General features: G+C 51.0%; 1 protein-coding gene across 1 annotated transcript; it reads right to left on the reverse strand.

Annotated features, from left to right (window-relative positions):
- Positions 1-1312: 1312 nt before the first annotated feature.
- Positions 1313-18472, reverse strand: LOC130261530 (centrosome-associated protein CEP250-like). Its single transcript, XM_056507838.1, has 22 exons — positions 18458-18472; positions 17471-17518; positions 17092-17324; positions 16480-16636; positions 15519-15698; positions 14770-14904; positions 14345-14488; positions 13607-13887; positions 11946-12105; positions 11138-11381; positions 10374-10528; positions 9160-9429; positions 8554-8694; positions 7626-7819; positions 6194-6321; positions 5846-6015; positions 4905-5075; positions 4156-4290; positions 3731-3874; positions 2993-3273; positions 1791-1950; positions 1313-1324 (listed from the first exon to the last, which is right to left on the reverse strand). The coding sequence occupies exons 1-22, from the start codon at positions 18470-18472 to the stop codon at positions 1313-1315; spliced, it is 3558 nt and encodes a 1185-aa protein (XP_056363813.1).
- Between the last annotated feature and the right edge of the window lie 2844 nt (positions 18473-21316).

The following is a 21316-nucleotide window of genomic DNA, read 5'->3' on the forward strand; positions in this document are numbered from 1 at the left end:
TGTCTTGGAGCAGCACTGGCCAGATCAGGCTGTCATTCTCTGCTGCCACTCAGGACCAGTTCCCCCTTGCAGGCACACTTCCTTCTCTGCATCAGCACTTGGCTTTCCTCTCTTCTCTCCCCACTGGCTGCTCTCAGATAGCCAAGGCCAAACACCTTTCTATGAACAGCAAACTTGCTCTTCTCACCCCTCCTTCCAGGTCCAGATATTTAGAAATCTGAACATGGCTTAGCACTTACCTGCTTCTCCAGGCTCTCCAATTTCCTCTGCAGTGATGCCACCTCCTGACGAAGACTCTCAGCCTCTTCCTGCTTTTCAGTGGCCTCTTTCTGCAGGGCAATTTCTCGAGAGGCGTGCTTGAGTTCTTCCTTCCACCAATCTGCAGCAGGGAAAGAGAAGAGGAAAAGCAAAGCAAAGGCAAACTGATGTGCATCCTGCAGAGACAACAGCACTGTCTTCACTGCCTGTCTGTGTTTGACAGGCCCTAAGCCCACAAGGGCTCCAAACGTGACAGAAATCAAGGATACTTCCCGGAAGAGAAAAAAGCAGGAATGAAAGGGGCAAGCTACAGAGGAATAGGAAAATGTATATGCTCTTGCACTTGTGCAGGGTGAGCAATCCAAGAGAGACAAAGGAGCAGGCATGCCTGTGCAGCCCTGCTCCAGAGGGATCAATAGCCTGGAGGCTCTGGCAGGCCTGGAGTTTGGGGGAATCGAGCTGAGGCATCCAGCTACAGCTGCTTAGCACAGACATGGTACTTGAAAGGCATCAACTGTGCACAGGATCAGCCATAGCACAGGCAGATGGCACTGCCAGCCATGGCATCTTTCTTGAGAAAAAGCTTTCACTGGCACTACAATGGATAAATCTCCTGCTGGATGTTTTTTTCCCCACTGCCTTTTCTGGGCACTTTTCCTCAGTGTGCCATCAGAGATCTTCACTAGCAAGACAGGATGTGGCAACGGGTGGGAGAGCAGAAGTTGTACCTTGCTCACTTTCCTCCAACTTCTTCTGCAGCTCCTGATTGTGGGTTCTGAGTTTGTCCATCTGAGCCTTTGCCTTCCTCAGCTCCAGCTCTGAGGTGTTACATTGTCTGTCCAAGGCAAGAACTTTGTCATCACATCTCTGGAGACTCACATGCAGCTGGGACACTTCAGTCTCCAGCGCATGCACAGAGGCCTTCAAGCACCGTTCTCCTGCTCGGGACTCCTCCAGCTCCTGCAGCAGCTCTTTCTCTCGAGTGGCCTGGGCAGCCTCCATCTCCAGCACTGTGTCCTGCAGGGCCTGGATCTGGAAATGGATGCACAGAGCCTCAGGGACAGGGCTGCATGCAGAAAGCAGAAGGCGCAGAACCAAGGATTCCATTGGAGACAAAAGTGGAGAAAACAGGGAAAGGAAGGCAATGGACACCCTTGAGGCTGCAGCTCTGAACACTGCCTGAACTGGCTGCGGTGCAAGCGCCCTGCCCAGCCTGCCATAGCCACATCTGTGTCCCCTCATTGCTCAGGCACCAACTCCATCTGGGACAACTCTGCTAACACAGGGACAGAGAAGCTCCAAAGGAGTCTGCTGCTGCTTCTCCTCCCAGATTTCCTGCTGGGACCCACAAGAGAATGGGGGAAAACATTGGCAGCATACACCAGGTCCAGCCTTGGCCTCAGGGTGCAGCAGCAGCCATGGGCAGAACACAGCAGCAGTGGATGCTACTGGGAGGGGAAAGAGGTTAGGGCCTCCAAGCCAAAGGTGGTAGTGTGTGTCCATGGAGAAGAGGATGCCAGTGCACAGCTTACCTGGCTGTTGAGCTCCAGCAGTTCTCTTCCGTGCTTGGAACGGAGTCGCTCATTCTCCTGAAGAGCAGAATGAAACTGAGACACCTGATTGTTCAGTTCCAGGTTCTTTTCTTCCAGCGTCCTGAGGCACAGGTTCTTTTCCTCCAGAGACAGAATCAGCCTAGAAGGAAGGCATGCAACTCATTACTACATGGTATGACATTTTATAAACTCTTAGGACTTGCACCACCTCGGGAAAAACTGCTCTGTCTGATGAGCTTTGTCTAAACAACTTGGCTGTTTGCTCCCCCTGCAGTCACAGCCCAGCATGTGCCCACATTCCTTTTGTTCCTGAAATAACAGGGAGTCCCTGCATACATGCCCTGGCTTCTTTTTCAGATGGGAATGTGAATACAAACCTAACAAAATCTTGCAATGAAGACATTAGGGGAGAGAAACAATTTTCTTCTGACTAACCATGCTCCAAGGGGAGAGGTTTAGTCAACATGGAAGAAACATTTTCTTCCCCCATCTTGTATGCCCAGGTAGGACGAGCAGCACCCTACAGCCAGGGAATTCCTGAGACTTTCCCAAAGATTCACCAGCATCCATCCTACTTTCAGCTGGAGAAACAAGGGCTGAAAGCAGAAGTGGCTACAGAGGCTTGGAGCACAACCTGATGGAAGATGCAGAAACCTCCAGGCAAGCAAGAGTCCCCTTGCCTTCCTTTGTCTTCTTCTTGGAAGAAGAATCCTGCGGCACTGAAGACTGGCAGGATTTGATCAGCTGGAGGAGCCCCCCTAACCTTGGTCTTGTTTCTTGCAATCTTTGTACAGTCAGTAATGCCTGTGACTGTGGAGAGTGTCAGGGATCCTGCCAGACACCCTCCAGGCAGTGGGGGGTATTTTCTGAGGAATGATGCAACAGAGACCTTCTTGTTTCTTGGGTGCCTTCGAGGACAATCTGGCCTAGATCAGCAATCCGGGCCATAAATGGATTTTAAGAGAATGTGGTACATCAAAAGCCTCTGCCTTCAGAAAAACTTTAACTGATGGCTTAAAGGAAAAGAAAATGACACACAACATTCAGAAAATGAAATGTATCAGCACGTAAAGGTCAGAATCAGCCACTTGGGAAATGCTGCCAGAGCCCCTGGGAGGTGCAAAGATGGCAAAGAGGGAATCCCTTCACCACAATGCAGAATCCTACAGGCTTTCATTTACCTGGCTTTTTCCCTCTCTAGGACATTCACAGAAGCCTGCAATTCTGAATTTTGCTGAGCCACTTCTTTCCATTGACTCCATTCCCTCTCCAGGTTCTGCAGGTGCACTTGCAGCTCCTTGTTCTGATGTTCTGCCTCTTCCAGCTGCTTCTTGGTGTGTTCAACCTCCAACAGCTTCTGCCTTGACTGATCCTGTGCCCAGCTCACATCCTTCTGTGCTCTCTGGACAATCGCTTCCTGGGACTCTTGGGAGGCTGCCAGCTGAGATGTCAACTCTCCCACCTCCAGTCAAACAGAACAAAGCAGTCAGAGGCTACAGCCACAGCTTGTCACTGTCAGCCACAGCAGAAACTGTGAGAAAAAGGTAGTAGACAACTTCCCATTTCTCCCAGTCCTGACAGCACCAGATTCACAATGGATATGGACAGCTTGTTTCAATCTCTAAGTGGGCCACCAAGGGCACCTAAAAAAGCACCTCCCAAACCAAGGCTAGCAAGAAGAGGCCAGCAGGAATCCATGCTGATGGTTGCTGGCCAACAAGCCAGAGCACTAGCCCAGCTGTCCAGGGCAGCAGGGAGATTAAGCAGAGCACTGAGTGTCCTTCAGAGCAGCTGCCATGGACAGCACAGGACCAGGCAGCCCCAGGGATCACCCCATCAGCTGCTGCTCTGCCATGGAAAAGCAAGAAGGCCACAGATCCCTCCCTGGATGACTGTGGTGCTACTGCTGTTTTGCTCACCTGCTTTTGTACAGCGTCCCTCTGCTCAAGGAGGAGATTCATTTCCTCCCTGACGCCTTGCAGCTCTTCCTTGTGCCTCCTCTGCGCTGCCTGGATTTCACTCCGAGCTTCCTGCAGCTCAGCTTGCAGCTCTGCCTTGATGGTCTGGCAACAAAATGCAGAGCAACTTCCTGGGACCTGCCCTCATGCTCAGCTTTTTCTACTTTCCACACTGTCTCAAAATCCCATTCCTTTAGCTAATTATTTTGACCTCTCTAGCCAGCTCTGCTTCCTCTGCAAGCCCTCCTTCCTGGGGCTGAGCTCTGGAGCATGCCAGGCTCTGTGGTCCCAGGGCCTGAAGCAGCCCTTGCCTCCTCAGTCCCAGGAGCTGCCTCTTGTGCCCTTGTCACTGCCCAGCACTCCGTTCCCTGCCTACTCAGACTTACCTGCTCCTTCTCTTGCTGCTCTTTCAACTCCTGCCTGAGCTGCTGGATCTGCTGGCAGGCTTGGCTGAGCTCTCCCCGAGTCTGGAGCAGTGCCTCTGATAAAGCACTCCTCTCATTCTGCTCTTCCAGCAGCACCTGCACAGAAGGAAGGAGCAGAGAGCTTCACATTTGCCCTGCAATGTTTGCCCTGTGTGGCAAGAGGCAGAGACTGAAGGGCTCACACACTCTCAGAGCACTTGGCTGCTGCTCCCCTGGGCCACTCTGCCCCGGGGCAGCCACAGCTTCCCAGGAAGGGATTAGAACACAGACCCGAAGACATCTCTGGGTTACTGCTCAGAAATACTCCAGATGAGGTTTAAAAAGATTTTTCTCTTTTGCGTCAGCACTGCTGCTGCACCCTCCCCATGCCCACAAAAGAAAAGTCTTTTAAACTCACTTTGGCAATGAAAACCCACCAGTACAAAGCAAAAGGGGAGTGGGAAGACAACGGTGAAGATACTCTGAAGTACGTCTTAGAAAAACAGAGCACAACAGCAGCACACAAATCTCAGCTGAAAGCTGATGTTTCTGCCTGGCTTCCTATCAGAGGGCTCATTCCTGGTGCCAAAGATAGCCCCGTTCACTTTTCAGCACCCCAGATTCAATGTAGAAGACACGGAGGACATGCTCCACACAGCCTCATATCCTGTCATCTCCCACAGCTCCAGCCTTGCAAAAAATCACACCAGTTCTTGTTTCAGTATAATCACCTCTCGCTTGGCATTTTCAAATCTTGTTTGTTCTGCTTCTTGTTGGGCCTCCAAAGTGGCAAATTTCTGCCTCATCTCAGACAGAATCTTCTGGTGCTCTTGCTCTCTCTCTGCCTTCTCTTTTTCCCATTGCTCCTGCATCTCTGCATGGTGCCTTTCACGCTCACTTGCCTGAGGAGGGGAGGAAAAAATCTTCAAGATTAAGTCCCAGGCAAGCTCCTCACTGAAAAATGTGAAGCTTCATCCCTCCCACAAACCCCAGCCTGAAAAGACAACAACACTGGCTTTCTGCACTCCAGAAAACATGACCTGTCAGGGAATATGAAAGGAGGCTCAGCAGGTGCAAGAATCAGACTCATGGAATCCTTTCTGTTGAGAAAGACCTTTCTAAACATTTATTCCAACCACTCAGAACAGGAGGTGTCACTTTCCCCTCTCTGATGCCCCAGTCACAGGGACTGAAGCACCGGACACAAGGGGCCTGTTCCACTTGCCTTGAGCCCAAAGCTGATACCTGTGTCCACCCTTGATGCACAGCAAGGGAGGAACCGAGTTCCCATGCCTGTAGCTGGCAGCACTGTTGGCTTCTGCTCCACGTTGGCATCTCCCCATGTTGGCATCTCCCCACGTTGGCACCTTCCCCACGTTGGCATCTGCCCTGTGGCAGCTGGGACTCGGGGACGATCCTGCCCTTGGGCACTGCCCAACCTGCTCTGGAACTCATCTTATGCCCTCACTGAAGCTGTGGCTGCATTTCCTGCCCCTGCACCATGCTGGGGCCTTCACTCGCCTCCAAGCCCGAGCCACTGGCTCTGCTGCCCCGCCCAGCAGCAGGAGGCCTCTGGCAGAGGATTGCTGTCCTTGCACACCCTCAGGCTCTGCCTGTGCTAAACCAACCCACAGGGCCAGCTTGGACAATTCGGAAGCGTACTGTCCCCTACCAGGTCTTGCAGGAGCTTGTTTAGTTCCAGTTGTTGAGCAGTTCTCTGCAGCCTGAGGCTTTCTTGATGCTGCTGCTCTGCCTGCAAGAGCTGCTGAGCTGTGCCTTCCTGTTCCTGCCTCCTGAGAGCTCTCTCTGCTTCCAGCTCACGTTGCAGGCACTTCACTTCTCCTGCAAACGTGACCAACAGCAAGAGTCAGAGTCTTTAGTGACTTGACTGACCTCAGGCCCTTTCAGTGCCTCCAGCCCCACCACTCCTCTGAAGCCCTGTGGACAGAGGTGGCTGGACAGGGTGCTTAGCTTCTCTAGTCAGGGGCAGCACCACAAACAAAGCACACGAGGTTCTCACCTTGTATCACCTCCTTGGCCTGCATGACTGTGAGCATTTGAGCCTCCAGATGGTTCCTGGTGATCTCCAGCTGAGATACCTGCTGCTGAGCAGCAAACAGGCTGGATTCCAGGCTCTCCTTTGCTGACCTACAAGTTGCAAATACAGAGAGACATGAGTTGCTTGCTCCTGACACCCACAGCTGGTTATTCCAGGATGACGTGGCTCAAGATCTCCACTGCTGAGTATGGAAAAGGAGTAACATGGAAACTTGTCCAGAGAAGGCACGTTTGTGCCATTTTACATGGCAAAGCAGGGCCCTCTGAGGGAGTGCCCAGGCTCTCCTTATGGCCTGGCATAGCACAGACAGCCCAGCCCAACTGGACCTCAACAGCCAAACCTTCAGTTGCTGTTCCTGACCTATGACACAGGGTAGCTGTGCCCAAACTGGGCTGCTGGGCTGACGAGCAAAAGCCCAGACTCTGCTCACAGCCCTTCTCTCATCAGCATTTCCAAGCTGCTCTGCAGGGGGACAGAACAGACTCTTGTCCTGGCTGACTCCTGACGTTTTAATGCTCTTCATAATGGACATAGAGGCACATCATCTTCCAGACACCCTGTATTTAAGAGACTTCAGAACTACTTTGCATGATACAGTAAAAGCTCATAGTCATGGCAGCACTTGTAAAAAATCAGAACACCCTTTTGTCTGAACAACTACTTGAATGCAGAGACTGCAGTTTAAACTCATGCAAGGTCATGAAGTAGACTTGCCACCTTTACTTTAGTATTGCTGGCTAAGCAGGCAGTAGTCCAAGTGACTTGTCCTTCTTTGCAGGGTAAGAGGGACCATCCAAAGGGACCTTGGTGGGTTTGGCAGGTGGGTGCCCATCAACAGTCAGCAAGAATCCCCAGAGGCTGTTAAGAATTCCAAAGAGTTTCCCTGCTGCTCTCTAAGCAGCTCTAGGTCTTGCCCCACACTTTTCAAGAGTGGGCTTGGAAGCTGAAAGCCCTCAAGATTTTCAGCAGGAGCCTCTGGCTTCACCTTGAATGTCAGCATGCTACTCCCAATGTCCCAAGGTAAGAGCCTGGAATGCTGAAGATGAAGCTTCAGTTCTGAAGATCGGGATCACATCAAGCTACTTGGTAAGGAACGAGGGATATTCAATGCCCAGAACAAGGAACCAAACCCATAAGAAACTTGAGGTTTCACTCAACAGCTGCATGGTTTAACTACTACTCAATTCAGGGCTGAGTGGCTTGCTTTCGACTTCCCACAGGAATGTGCTTGGCAGCACAAACAGGAGCCCAAGGCTCACGAGAGCTTTGCTGGCTATAGGTGTCAGAAAAATAACCTTCACTTTGTGGCATATTTTTATTTTCTTGAGACTCGTATATGTGTTCTCGCCATGAAATGTAAAAACATCTGAAGGGGTCTGCTCCCTGCCTTTACCTGGTCTCTGCCAGCTCCTTGCATAGGTCATGTTGCTGCTGCTCCATGGCTGCCAATTGGCCCTCAAGGGCAGCCTTCTCCTGGCCCAGCAGCTCCTTCTCTCTGCACACCTGGGCCAGTGCGTGCCCTTGGCCAGAGGATTCCTGGTGCAGCTGCTCCAGAGCCCGGCTCAACGACTCTTGCTCCTGAGAAGCCTGGAAGCAGGACAAGGTAGAGCTCGAGCCCTCCCTCGGTAGCGCTGTGCAGAGCCAGCCAGTGCCACCTCACAGGCAGCCAGAGGACAAGGAGCACCTGTGCTCTGGGCTCAACGTTTCACAGCATCTGCCCCATGCAGCTCTGATAGCCTGGGCTCCAAGAGCCTCTGGCACTGTTCCCTTGGAAGTGCTTTGTCAGGCCCTGTGCCTTGCCTGGGACCAGACAGCACCTTCCCAACAAACATCCCTACTCCAGACTCTGTGTCGTCACCCAAAAATACTGCATCTTCCACAACTGCCTATACAATGTACTCTAAGCACCAACAGTGCAGCTGATGTTCAGTCCTTGCTACAAAACTCTGCGCAGTTTAGTTCATCACACTGCTCACATGATCCATTCTTTTGCACACAGAATCCGAACCCTCACCTGTGTGCTAGCCTTGCTGGAGCACAGGAGAAACAGCTCCCCATGCCCAGCTTTTGGCCTGGAGCTGATTTCAACAGCAAACCCCTGCACAGGCAGCCCAGGGTCAGGGAGCAAACTCTTCCTCTCCCAAACTTCAGAGCATTCCACACGGGAGCAGAGAACAACCAAGCAACCAAGCCCAGGGGCAGAATGAGCCTTCAAGCACTGCTGACGCCTTGAAACTCCTCCAACTCCTCTTTCCGGACACCGTGGACTTGTATTCCAGAGGAGCCTGAGGCTTTGCAGAGCCAGCAAAAGACCATTTTACCTGCTCGCCAGTTCTCCTGGGCTCAGTGCTCCATTCAGGCCACTCTGTCTTCTCCTTTTCTGGTGATGCAGCCGGTTGCTCAGATTCCAGGCTGGCGTCTGACATACAGAACAGCTGCTTCACTTGTGCTTCAAAAGCCGGCTGGGGATACAGAGAGGAGATGATTCCCTTATTTCAAACACCACACAAGCTGTACCTCAGAAATCTCCATCACAGGAAGCATCCTCAAAGCACCAGCAGTGCAGCTGCTGTTCAGCCTTCTCAGTACAAAACTCTGCTCAGTTTAGTTCATTGCTCAGCTCACCTGCTCCATTCCTTCTCGCACCTAATCCAAATCCCCACGTGTTGCCTCCCCTTGCCAGGGCACAGGAGAAGCAGTTCCCCATGCCCAGCCTTTGGCCAGGAGATGATCTGAACAGCAAGCTGGCAGTCAATGCTCTCTGAATAGAGCCAGGCACACAGACAAGGTTGCCTGCTGCAGCCCAGGCTGCTTTGCCCAAGCAGGCCTGGACTGACATGGATAGAGGGTCCCAATTCTTTATGGGAAACATCACTGGAATAATTCAGGGATGTTGCAGTGGACTGAAGGGCAATGCCAGTGTGTACCTGGATACAAGTCTTTTCCTTCAGGATGTCCAAATGTTTCTTCAGAGTCCCTTTGGACATCTCACTCTTGTTCAGTGCAGCCCTCAGGACTTGAGCACTGTCTATCCATTTCTTCAAAGCAGCAGTCCCATGCTCTAACTCTTCCTGCATGCCTTCCCTCTCCACTTCCAATTGTTGACTGTTTTCCCCATGATTTCTCATCTCAGCTGCATGCATTTCATTCTTCTTTTCCAGATATCTCATCTGCTGCTGGTACAATTCCCGTTCATGCTGCAAAAGAGGGAGGAAAAGGGTCACTCATTCCCTCTCTCGGTTTGCTTCTCATACCAGATCTGGACTCCTGTCCCAGGGGCAGGCACAGGCTGCCCCTCTCTCTCTGCCATGCAGGATGCTGCAGACCTTTGCTGGACCCCCTTTGATGCTGCATTTTCCCAGCTCACTGAGCCCATCCCAGCTTCCTTCCTGCCCTTCCCCGACTACTTGCAGCTCCACCCCAGTGTTCCTTTGGGGAGGAGCTGCCAGAACTGCAGCCAGGATTTCAAGTCCATGCTAAGCAGGATTTAGGCAGTGCCATGAGGGTGTGCCCTCCAGCAGGGAGGAAGGGAAGAGCAAACAGCCCCAGCATTCCATTCCCTGGGGCTGGGGCAACAGCAGTGGTTTTCCACCTCTCCTGTGTAGAGTTTCCATGGCACCGTCCCGAGAGCCCCACTGCCCTGTCTTGGAGCAGCACTGGCCAGATCAGGCTGTCATTCTCTGCTGCCACTCACGACCAGTTCCCCCTTGCAGGCACACTTCCTTCTCTGCATCAGCACTTGGCTTTCCTCTCTTCTCTCCCCACTGGCTGCTCTCAGATGGCCAAGGCCAAACACCTTTCTATGAACAGCAAACTTGCTCTTCTCACCCCTCCTTCCAGGTCCAGATATTTATTAATCTGAACATGTCTCAGCACACAAGGAATTGCCCAAACCATGAAATGCCAGTAGAGACAGTGTGGACATTGAGAACTCATGCTTCTAGGGCACAGAACTCCGTCATGGAGAAAAATCAGCAGCCCCAGCACTAAACGGCTTTGATATGACTACAACATCCTTTCCACCTTATTCAGAAGATTGAAATTAGAAAAGCTAAGCTGGAAAAAGGTGCTCCTTAAAACTATTAAGACCAGGTCCAAACAGATCTAGGAAATGGCCCTTTGTGTCATCTGCCAATCTCACCAGCACATCCTTCCTTTCCTTCTCCAGGCTCTCCAATTTCCTCTGCAGAGATGCCACCTCCTGACGAAGAGTCACAGCCTCTTCCTGCAGGGCAATGGCCTCTTTATTCTGGGCAGTTTGTTGAGTGGTCTTCTGGTGTTGTGCCCTCCACAACACTGCAGCAGAGAAGGAGAAGAGGAAAAGCAAAGCAAAGACAAACTGATGTGCATCCTGTAGAGACAACAGCACTGTCTTCTCTGCTTGCCTCTGTTTGACAGGCCCTAAGCCCACAAGGCTCCAAAGCTGACAGAAATCAAGGAAATTTCCTGGCAAAGAGAAAAGCAGGAATGAAAGGGGCAAGGTTCAGAGGAATAGGAAAGTATTTGCTCTTGCACTTGTGCAAGGTGAGCAATCCAAGAGAGACAAAGGAGCAGGCATGCCTGTGCAGCCCTGCTCCAGAGGGATCAATAGCCTGGAGGCTCTGGCAGGCCTGGAGTTTGGGGGAATCGAGCTGAGGCATCCAGCTACAGCTGCTTAGCACAGACATGGTACCTGAAAGGCATCAACTGTGCACAGGATCAGCCATAGCACAGGCAGATGGCACTGCCAGCCATGGCATCTTTCTTGAGAAAAAGCTTTCACTGACACTACAATGGATAAATCTCCTGCAGGTTGTGTTTTCCCATCTGCCCTTTCTGGGCACTCCCCTTTTCCTGTGCATGGGATCAGAAATCCCCACTGCTGAGACAGGATAGGGCAGTGAATGGATGGGAGAGAAGCTGTACCTTGCTCACTTTCCTCCAACTTCTTCTGCAGCTCCTGTTTGCAGGCATTTAGTTGGTCTCTCTGAGCCTGCATCTTCCTCAGCTCCAGCTCCACGGCCTTACACTGTGTGGCCATGGCCTCTGCTCTTTCCTCAGAGCTTTGGAGCCTCACACGCAGCTCAGACACCTCAGTTTCCAGCAGCTGCTTCTCTTGACTTGCCTGACAAGCTGCCTTCTCTGTCACTGCCTCCACCATGGCCCAGGTCTGGAAATGGATGCACAGATCCTCAGGAACAGGGCTGCTCCTGAGGCAGCAGAGCGGGCAGTAGGGAGAGCAATGAAGGAGAAAGGACTTCAGGCAAAAAGGTCGCAGGAAGCAGAAGGTGCAGAACCAAGGATTCCATTGGAGACAAAAGTGGAGAAAACAGGGAAAGGAAGGCAATGGACACCCTTGAGGCTGCAGCTCTGAACACTGCCTGAACTGGCTGCGGTGCAAGTGCCCTGCCCAGCCTGCCATAGCCACATCTGTGTCCCCTCATTGCTCAGGCACCAACTCCATCTGGGACAACTCTGCTAACACAGGGACAGAGAAGCTCCAAAGGAGTCTGCTGCTGCTTCTCCTCCCAGATTTCCTGCTGGGACCCACAAGAGAATGGGGGAAAACATTGGCAGCATACACCAGGTCCAGCCTTGGCCTCAGGGTGCAGCAGCAGCCATGGGCAGAACACAGCAGCAGTGGATGCTACTGGGAGGGGAAAGAGGTTAGGGCCTCCAAGCCAAAGGTGGTAGTGTGTGTCCATGGAGAAGAGGATGCCAGTGCACAGCTTACCTGGCTGTTGAGCTCCTGCAGTTCTCTTCTATGCTCAGAACAGAGCTGCTCAGTCTCCTGAAGAGCAGAATGAAACTGAGACACCTGATTGTTCAGTTCCAGGTTCTTTTCTTCCAGCGTTCTGAGGCACAGGATCTTTTCCTCCAGAGACAGAATCAGCCTAGAAGGAAGGCATGCAACTCATTACTACATGGTATGACATTTTATAAACTCTTAGGACTTGCACCACCTCGGGAAAAACTGCTCTGTCTGATGAGCTTTGTCTAAACAACTTGGCTGTTTGTTCCCCCTGCAGTCACAGCCCAGCATGTGCCCACATTCCTTTTGTTCCTGAAATAACAGGGAGTCCCTGCATACATGCCCTGGCTTCTTTTTCAGATGGGAATGTGAATACAAACCTAACAAAATCTTGCAATGAAGACATTAGGGGAGAGAAACAATTTTCTTCTGACTAACCATGCTCCAAGGGGAGAGGTTTAGTCAACATGGAAGAAACATTTCCTTCCCCCATCTTGTATGCCCAGGTAGGACGAGCAGCACCCTACAGCCAGGGGATCCTTGAGACTTTCCCAAAGATTCACCAGCACCCATCCGACTTTCAGCTGGAGAAACAAAGGCTGAAAGCAGAAGTGGCTACAGAGGCTTGGAGCATAACCTGATGGAAGATGCAGAAACAGTTGCCCAACAAGATGCCAAACAGTTAGGCAGCGCTTTTGTGAGCTTGCACACATTCCTAGCTAGCTAGGAAAGCGATCTTGGGATCGCAGCAGAGGTTCTGAAGATCACTTTATATCTTCAAAGAGTTCCAGTAGCAAAATCCAAATATATAGCATAACAAGTGGTTTTTATAGGGAGGAGAATTGAAATCTAATCAGTAAAATTATAAGTTGAAAACTATCCAATTACTTTAAGATTCTAGGTGAGAAAAGACCAATCATTTAATAGAGTCCAATAGGAATTCTAAAAAAATCCAGGTGTTTCTGTAGGGGGGGTGAAGATTTCTGTAACACGAGTTATCATAAGAAAGGGTTTCTTATCTCAGGGGAAGATGACATGAGGTCCTTGGGGCCCTTTACAGGTATAGCTGTATCATCCACAGAGCACAATGGAAGCACTGATGGAAGATGCAGAAACCTCCAGGCAAGCAAGAGTCCCCTTGCCTTCCTTTGTCTTCTTCTTGGAAGAAGAATCCTGCGGCACTGAAGACTGGCAGGATTTGATCAGCTGGAGGAGCCCCCCTAACCTTGGTCTTGTTTCTTGCAATCTTTGTACAGTCAGTAATGCCTGTGACTGTGGAGAGTGCCAGGGATCCTGCCAGACACCCTCCAAGCAGTGGAGGGTATTTTCTGAGGAATGATGCAACAGAGACCTTCTTGTTTCTTGGGTGCCTTCGAGGACAATCTGGCCTAGATCAGCAATCCGGGCCATAAATGGATTTTAAGAGAATGTGGTACATCAAAAGCCTCTGCCTTCAGAAAAACTTTAACTGATGGCTTAAAGGAAAAGAAAATGACACACAACATTCAGAAAATGAAATGTATCAGCACGTAAAGGTCAGAATCAGCCACTTGGGAAATGCTGCCAGAGCCCCTGGGAGGTGCAAAGATGGCAAAGAGGGAATCCCTTCACCACAATGCAGAATCCTACAGGCTTTCATTTACCTGGCTTTTTCCCTCTCTAGGACATTCACAGAAGCCTGCAATTCTGAATTTTGCTGAGCCACTTCTTTCCATTGACTCCATTCCCTCTCCAGGTTCTGCAGGTGCACTTGCAGCTCCTTGTTCTGATGTTCTGCCTCTTCCAGCTGCTTCTTGGTGTGTTCAACCTCCAACAGCTTCTGCCTTGACTGATCCTGTGCCCAGCTCACATCCTTCTGTGCTCTCTGGACAATCGCTTCCTGGGACTCTTGGGAGGCTGCCAGCTGAGATGTCAACTCTCCCACCTCCAGTCAAACAGAACAAAGCAGTCAGAGGCTACAGCCACAGCTTGTCACTGTCAGCCACAGCAGAAACTGTGAGAAAAAGGTAGTAGACAACTTCCCATTTCTCCCAGTCCTGACAGCACCAGATTCACAATGGATATGGACAGCTTGTTTCAATCTCTAAGTGGGCCACCAAGGGCACCTAAAAAAGCACCTCCCAAACCAAGGCTAGCAAGAAGAGGCCAGCAGGAATCCATGCTGATGGTTGCTGGCCAACAAGCCAGAGCACTAGCCCAGCTGTCCAGGGCAGCAGGGAGATTAAGCAGAGCACTGAGTGTCCTTCAGAGCAGCTGCCATGGACAGCACAGGACCAGGCAGCCCCAGGGATCACCCCATCAGCTGCTGCTCTGCCATGGAAAAGCAAGAAGGCCACAGATCCCTCCCTGGATGACTGTGGTGCTACTGCTGTTTTGCTCACCTGCTTTTGTACAGCGTCCCTCTGCTCAAGGAGGAGATTCATTTCCTCCCTGACGCCTTGCAGCTCTTCCTTGTGCCTCCTCTGCGCTGCCTGGATTTCACTCCGAGCTTCCTGCAGCTCAGCTTGCAGCTCTGCCTTGATGGTCTGGCAACAAAATGCAGAGCAACTTCCTGGGACCTGCCCTCATGCTCAGCTTTTTCTACTTTCCACACTGTCTCAAAATCCCATTCCTTTAGCTAATTATTTTGACCTCTCTAGCCAGCTCTGCTTCCTCTGCAAGCCCTCCTTCCTGGGGCTGAGCTCTGGAGCATGCCAGGCTCTGTGGTCCCAGGGCCTGAAGCAGCCCTTGCCTCCTCAGTCCCAGGAGCTGCCTCTTGTGCCCTTGTCACTGCCCAGCACTCCGTTCCCTGCCTACTCAGACTTACCTGCTCCTTCTCTTGCTGCTCTTTCAACTCCTGCCTGAGCTGCTGGATCTGCTGGCAGGCTTGGCTGAGCTCTCCCCGAGTCTGGAGCAGTGCCTCTGATAAAGCACTCCTCTCATTCTGCTCTTCCAGCAGCACCTGCACAGAAGGAAGGAGCAGAGAGCTTCACATTTGCCCTGCAATGTTTGCCCTGTGTGGCAAGAGGCAGAGACTGAAGGGCTCACACACTCTCAGAGCACTCGGCTGCTGCTCCCCTGGGCCACTCTGCCCCGGGGCAGCCACAGCTTCCCAGGAAGGGATTAGAACACAGCCCCGAAGACATCTCTGGGTTACTGCTCAGAAATACTCCAGATGAGGTTTAAAAAGATTTTTCTCTTTTGCGTCAGCACTGCTGCTGCACCCTCCCCATGCCCACAAAAGAAAAGTCTTTTAAACTCACTTTGGCAATGAAAACCCACCAGTACAAAGCAAAAGGGGAGTGGGAAGACAACGGTGAAGATACTCTGAAGTACGTCTTAGAAAAACAGAGCACAACAGCAGCACACAAATCTCAGCTGAAAGCTGATGTTTCTGCCTGGCTTCCTATCAGAGGGCTCATTCCTGGTGCCAAAGATAGCCCCGTTCACTTTTCAGCACCCCAGATTCAATGTAGAAGACACGGAGGACATGCTCCACACAGCCTCATATCCTGTCATCTCCCACAGCTCCAGCCTTGCAAAAAATCACACCAGTTCTTGTTTCAGTATAATCACCTCTCGCTTGGCATTTTCAAATCTTGTTTGTTCTGCTTCTTGTTGGGCCTCCAAAGTGGCAAATTTCTGCCTCATCTCAGACAGAATCTTCTGGTGCTCTTGCTCTCTCTCTGCCTTCTCTTTTTCCCATTGTTCCAGTGTCTCCTGCATCTCTGCATGGTGCCTTTCACGCTCACTTGCCTGAGGAGGGGAGGAAAAAATCTTCAAGATTAAGTCCCAGGCAAGCTCCTCACTGAAAAATGTGAAGCTTCATCCCTCCCACAAACCCCAGCCTGAAAAGACAACAACACTGGCTTTCTGTGCTCCAGAAACCATGTCCTGTCAGGGAATTTAAATGGAGGCTTAGCAGGTGCAAGAATCACAGGCTCATGGATTAATTTCTGTTGGGAAAGACCTTTCTAAACATTTATTCCAACCACTCAGAACAGGAGGTGTCACCTTTCCCCTCTCTGATGCCCCAGTCACAAGGACTGTTGGGCAGGGGACCTCCCTCAGCCACTCCTTGTCACATCTGTGCTCCTGACCCTTTCCTAGCTCTGATCCCTGTTTTTGAGGCTCTGAAGCTGCCCAAAGAAACAAATTTTGCAGAAGCATATAGAACATTGCTCATCACCATGTCTATCTCTGGCTAAGAAATGCGTGGAGCATCTTGAGCCAGGTGTGTACAGCAGTGTCCCTGTCTTCTACTGCCAGAAACTGCATCTGGGCTCATCTGGCTGGCACAACTCCCACTCTCACAGGTGCTGCCTAGGAATAAGATGTCCAGAGCTGTGGTAACATCATCCCTCTCTTGCTCCAGCAGATCCCTCTGAAGCTGCAATTCCTCCAATGTCTGTGTCTTGACTTCCAGCTCACTCTGCACTGATTTGTCTTCTCCCTCGAGTGCAGCCAAGTCCTCCACTATGCAAGAACGGGCAAGGCAAGTTTTTAGTGAAAAATCCGTCTTATCTCCAAAACCAACCTCCATCCTGTCCTTCTGCTCTGCCTTTTCTGCCTGGGCTGACGCTTCCTCCTTCTGCTGCTTGGTGTTCTTCTGGCACAGTGTCAAGGCTCCTGGCTCTGGGATTCCAATGAATTGCTGCACCTTTTCCTTGGACTTCTCCACGTTTTCACAGTCACTGCAGGGACAAGGCTCAGTCAGAGGAACAAAGCAGCCTGAAGAGTCACTGATTCCATTTCCAGCACTCCAGGATGGAGCCGGGCACAGTGGGCTAAGGAAGACCTTGCTCTTTCCCTCCTAAGGAAATCCTCCAGAGGCAAAGGGAAAGGAAGGCAGGATTTTGCCTTCTTCGGTGAGAAGCAGTAGCTGGGCAGGGGCACACAAAGAACAGAATTCAGGGAAGCAGCATGGGGAGAAGAAGAAATCTTCTCTTCCAACATGGCTCTGCATTGCCTAGCCAGCCTTGGGAGCCACAGTAGAGCATGAAAAACCCAGACAGGATGATACTCAAGAGCCACACTGAGGCCTATGCATGGTAGGGAAGGGGATTTCTTCACCCAGGACTCCTCTGAACTCCCAGGCCTGGAAGCAGATTGTTTCTGGAACGCAGAAGGAAGAGGAGAAAACGCTCACCTTCTGATTTCTTCTAGCAGACAGTCTATGTGCTGCTGACGGCTTCTGAGTCTTTGGTATTTCTCTGCCATTTGCTCAAAATATTGCTGCAAGCGCCCACAATTCTCTGTGGCTTCCTGAACCAATTCCAAGGGATCCTGTTCATCAATGGATGTCAGAGTTGAGAACATGTTCCCAGGACTGTCAGTGCAGATGATGGAATTGCCCATGCTGTCACTGTCGTCTAACAGCACCTGAAAGCCCACATCCAGCTGTTATTCAGGTAATCTGTTCCTATTCCAAAGTGCCACTGAGATGCCTCTTCTGATCTCACAAGAACCAGCTTCCATTCATGGAGAACCAGTTTAAAAATCCCACCAGCTCAGCACTGTTTACTCACCTCAGGGGATCTGGAGGAGCGTCCCCGGTGAGAAAGGCCTCGAGCTCCCTGGAAGAGCACAGGGCAGAGCACACTCAGACTGCATGGCTGCTCCTGAGGCAGCCACCTCTCAGTGCCTCCCAGGCTGTCCCAGAGCACAGCAATTCCAGCTGAGCTCTTCCTCCCCTCCTTTGGAATATTTCCAGCCCAGTAGTTTGACAGCAGCACAAACGAACATGCTGGAAGGTGTCTCATCACTTCTAAGAACAGCAGAAGGGGAGTTGCCCAGAGCCCAGTCCAGTTTGGCCTTGAACACTCCCAGGGATCCAGGGGCAATCACAGCTTCTCTGGGCAATCTGTACCAGGGCCTCAGCACCCTCACAGGGCAGAATTCCCTCCCAATATCCCATCCACCCGTGCCATGTCTCAGTGGGAAGCCACTGTTCCTTGTCCTGTCCCTGCAGGCCCCTGGCTCAAGTCCCTCTCCAGCTCTCTTGCAGCCCCCTCAGGCATTGGAAGGGGCTCTAAGGTCACCCTGGAACCTTCTCCAGGCTGGACAACCCCAACTCTTGCATCCTTTTCCCTTGGTGCAGGTGCTCCAGCCCTTGGAGCATCTTCCTATCATCCCCATGGCCTCCTCTGGGCCTCTGGGGATCATCTTGGAGATGTCAGGGAGAAACCCTTTCTTGCCTTTGGGAAGCACTGAGGCTGTGCTGTAAATTGGGCTGAAGGGAAGGCAATGAAAAGCTGCTCCCTTGTTTGTGCCCACAGCCTCCAGTGGGACAAGGATGGAGCAGGAGATGTGGCTGTGCTCTGGGATGGCCAGGAGCCCCCCATTCCTTCCCAGGCCTGTCCCCACAGCAAGCACCAAAGCTGCTGCCAGCACTGGAACAGCCAACTGTTAATCCCTTGCTATTCCCAAAGGAAACCATTCCCTGAGGCACAGCCCAGGCCCAGCCGGGCCCCTGCCGGGCCTGGCACATGGAGAGCAGTGGCTTTTTCACTCACCCGCCGGGTGTCCATCTGCCCCTTTGGTGACCAAATCCCAGTGTCCAAAGGTCGTTGATTTTTGAAGGGTCTAAACCCCAGTGCCCAAAGGCCCTTGGCCTTTGCAGGGTCTAAACCCCAGTGCCCAAAGGCTCTTGGCCTTTGCAGGGTCTAAACCCCAATCTCCAAAGGTGTTGGCCTTTGTAGGGTCTGAACCCAAATCTCCAAAGGTGTTGGCTTTTGCAGTGTCTAAACCCCAGTGCTCAAAGGCCCTTGGCCTTTGCAGGGTCTAAACCCCAATCTCCAAAGGCCCTTGGCCTTTGCAGGGCCTGAACCCAAATCTCCAAAGGTGTTGGCTTTTGCAGGGTCTGAACCCAAATCTCCAAAGGTGTTGGCTTTTGCAGGGTCTAAACCCCAGTGCCCAAAGGCTCTTGGCCTTTGCAGGGTCTAACCCCAATCTCCAAAGGCTCTTGGCCTTTGCAGGGTCTAACCCCAATCTCCAAAGGCCCTTGGCCTTTGCAGGGTCTAACCCCAATCTCCAAAGGCTCTTGGCCTTCACAAGGTCAATAGCACACAAGCAAGGTGCCGTTGGCCTTTGCAAGGTCTGAGCCCCAATGGTCACGAGCTGTTGACAGCTCCAGGGTCCAAACCCCAATGAGCCAGGAGCTGTCGATTGTTGCCAGGGTCCAAACCCCAGCATTCCAACATTCCATGGCCTGTTGACGGTTGCCATGGTGCAAAGCCCATCGTTCCAGGGGCTGGTGGAATGGCCCTCCCAGGCTCTCCCCATCCCAGCTTCCTGCTGGCCCTGGCACCTGCCCTGCCTCCCCCGTGTCCCCACAGCCGTGCCAGGCAGGGCCCTGGCTCAGAGCATGAGTTCCAACTGTCTGGTCTAGACAGCACCAGTTTTAAGGCTCAGCATTCAAGAACCAAATGGGTCTGCTTGGAAAAGCTTTGGTAAGTATTTTTTGCCCTCATCTTTGATAGCATTCTTCTGTGTCCTACAGAGGACTTCTGTGTCCCAGTTGACAGGAACTGGCGGGACACAAATCCTCCGTGGAAGAGAAGAGCTGCACCTACCTTCTCCAGGGCCTGTCTCTGCAGAGACCGATGGCCCAAGGATGTCCCTGCCAAGTGACATCAGTTCAGAGATCAATGCAGCTTCAATCTCCGTTCCACAAGAGCAGCTTGAGTAGAGCTGCAAAGGAGCAGGAGAGCTCCTGCTGAGGTCTGACAGCTCCTGCCTTGTCCTTGAGCAGCTCTCAGTGTAGTTCTGCCGGTGCTGTCGGTCCCGGGCCAGCTGTGACTGCAGCAGGGACACCTGGAAGAGGCACAAGGCCCGGCTCAGACAAGCCCACGCTGGCAGCAGCATCCGCAGCCCCACGGTACCGGCTGTCGGGGCAGACACAGCCTCCAGCTCCACCCTCACCAGCACTCTGCCCTTGGGGAGGGGAAAGGAACAGGCTCCCGGACTGCCCCTGAACAGAGCTCAGATGATCAACAAGTCCAGTTTGTGGCAGGCAAACCCTTCCCACGTACATCCCTCAGCCACCAGAGCTCTATTAGAAAGAGTTCTGACACCATTTAGGAACCCAGCTCAGATTTCCAAAGCACACATTTGGGGCACTGACCCATTTCTGTGCATCAGCAGGAGGGCTGCTGCTCCCCTGAGCTGCTGGAGGACTCTTCTACTTGAGCTGTGGGACAGCCAGCCCAGGTGCGAGGGGAATTTGGTGCTTGGGGATTTTGGTGCTTTCTTGAGGCACCTACTTGATACCTACGTAGCACACACAAAGATTTCACCCCGATTATAAACGTTCCTGTATTCCCCCCCATCCCCAACTTGTGCTACTACAAAGATGGAAACTGCTAATGCAAGATTTCAGAAATACAAACCAGCACCATCTGTATTTTTCACTAGGCATGAATGTAGGATAAGCATAAAACAGGAACTTCATCACATATGACAGGTGCGAAAATTCCCGATGCTCCTTCAGCTTTCCTACTATAGACTAATCTGAGATGCTCCTTGAGATAGAAATCAATAAATTATACTAGAAAAGGAAATCAGGTTCAGAAGAATTTTTTTTAACTGATTATAGCTGAGTTTTAATGGGAATTCTCTGCAAAATCTGATCAATTGTTCTTGACTGTGGCCGTGAGGGGAGTCGAACGTGCCAGCTCAGATCTGCAAGCATGCAGTGCCAGAAGGAGAACCTTTGGAATGTAAACCAGGATTTATTCAATGACTCATAAGTGCCTGCTGGGCCCAGGTCCTCTGTACAAACACTGTACAGGGAAAAGGCAGGACTGCACATTCCTTGTGGTATGAATTGAGTTTTGGGGGGTTAAATTAAAACGAGATGCAAAGGAGGGAATTGCTTCTACCTGTAAATATTCTAGTCCTAAAGGAGCCCTGCCCAGTCTGAGTGCTGACCAGTGCTCCTCCCTGACTGTCCCCTATCTTGGTGAGATATATTAAAGATATAAATATGAAAAATATAAATAGAAACATATATTTAAGTATCATTTAAAATAAAGGTTTTTTTTGTTTGTATTTAGTTAGAGGTGGAGCTTTTAAATAAATAATATTAAAACTAGAAACATACAAATATATAATAAGGTATAGGTATACATAAAATAGAAAAAATATTAGCAACATAAAGATTATGCATATAATAAATAATAAAAATAATATTGCATATATGTTATAATAAGACCTTTATTGAATATATAAAATATATATGGATTATAAATATGAATATAAATTAAATATGAAGAAATAGACTTTTATTTAAAGAAGTTTTTTTTTGTTTGTATTTGGTTAGAGACAGGGGTTCTTTTAGTTTTGGTCAGGGTTTCTTGGGGCATTCTTTTAGG

This window comes from Oenanthe melanoleuca, chromosome 20 (genome assembly GCF_029582105.1).
Source record: "Oenanthe melanoleuca isolate GR-GAL-2019-014 chromosome 20, OMel1.0, whole genome shotgun sequence".
Taxonomy (NCBI): Eukaryota; Metazoa; Chordata; class Aves; order Passeriformes; family Muscicapidae; genus Oenanthe; species Oenanthe melanoleuca.

Bases quoted from the DNA above. Each gene is read 5' to 3' on its own strand.
- LOC130261530 (XM_056507838.1), bottom strand. The intron at 14,905-15,518 runs GTGATTATACTG...CCTTCTGTGCAG, and splicing joins TTGAAAATGCCAAGCGAGAG to GTGCTGCTGGAAGAGCAGAA. The intron at 11,382-11,945 runs GTAAGCTGTGCA...ATCCATTTCCAG, and splicing joins TGCAGGAGCTCAACAGCCAG to ACCTGGGCCATGGTGGAGGC.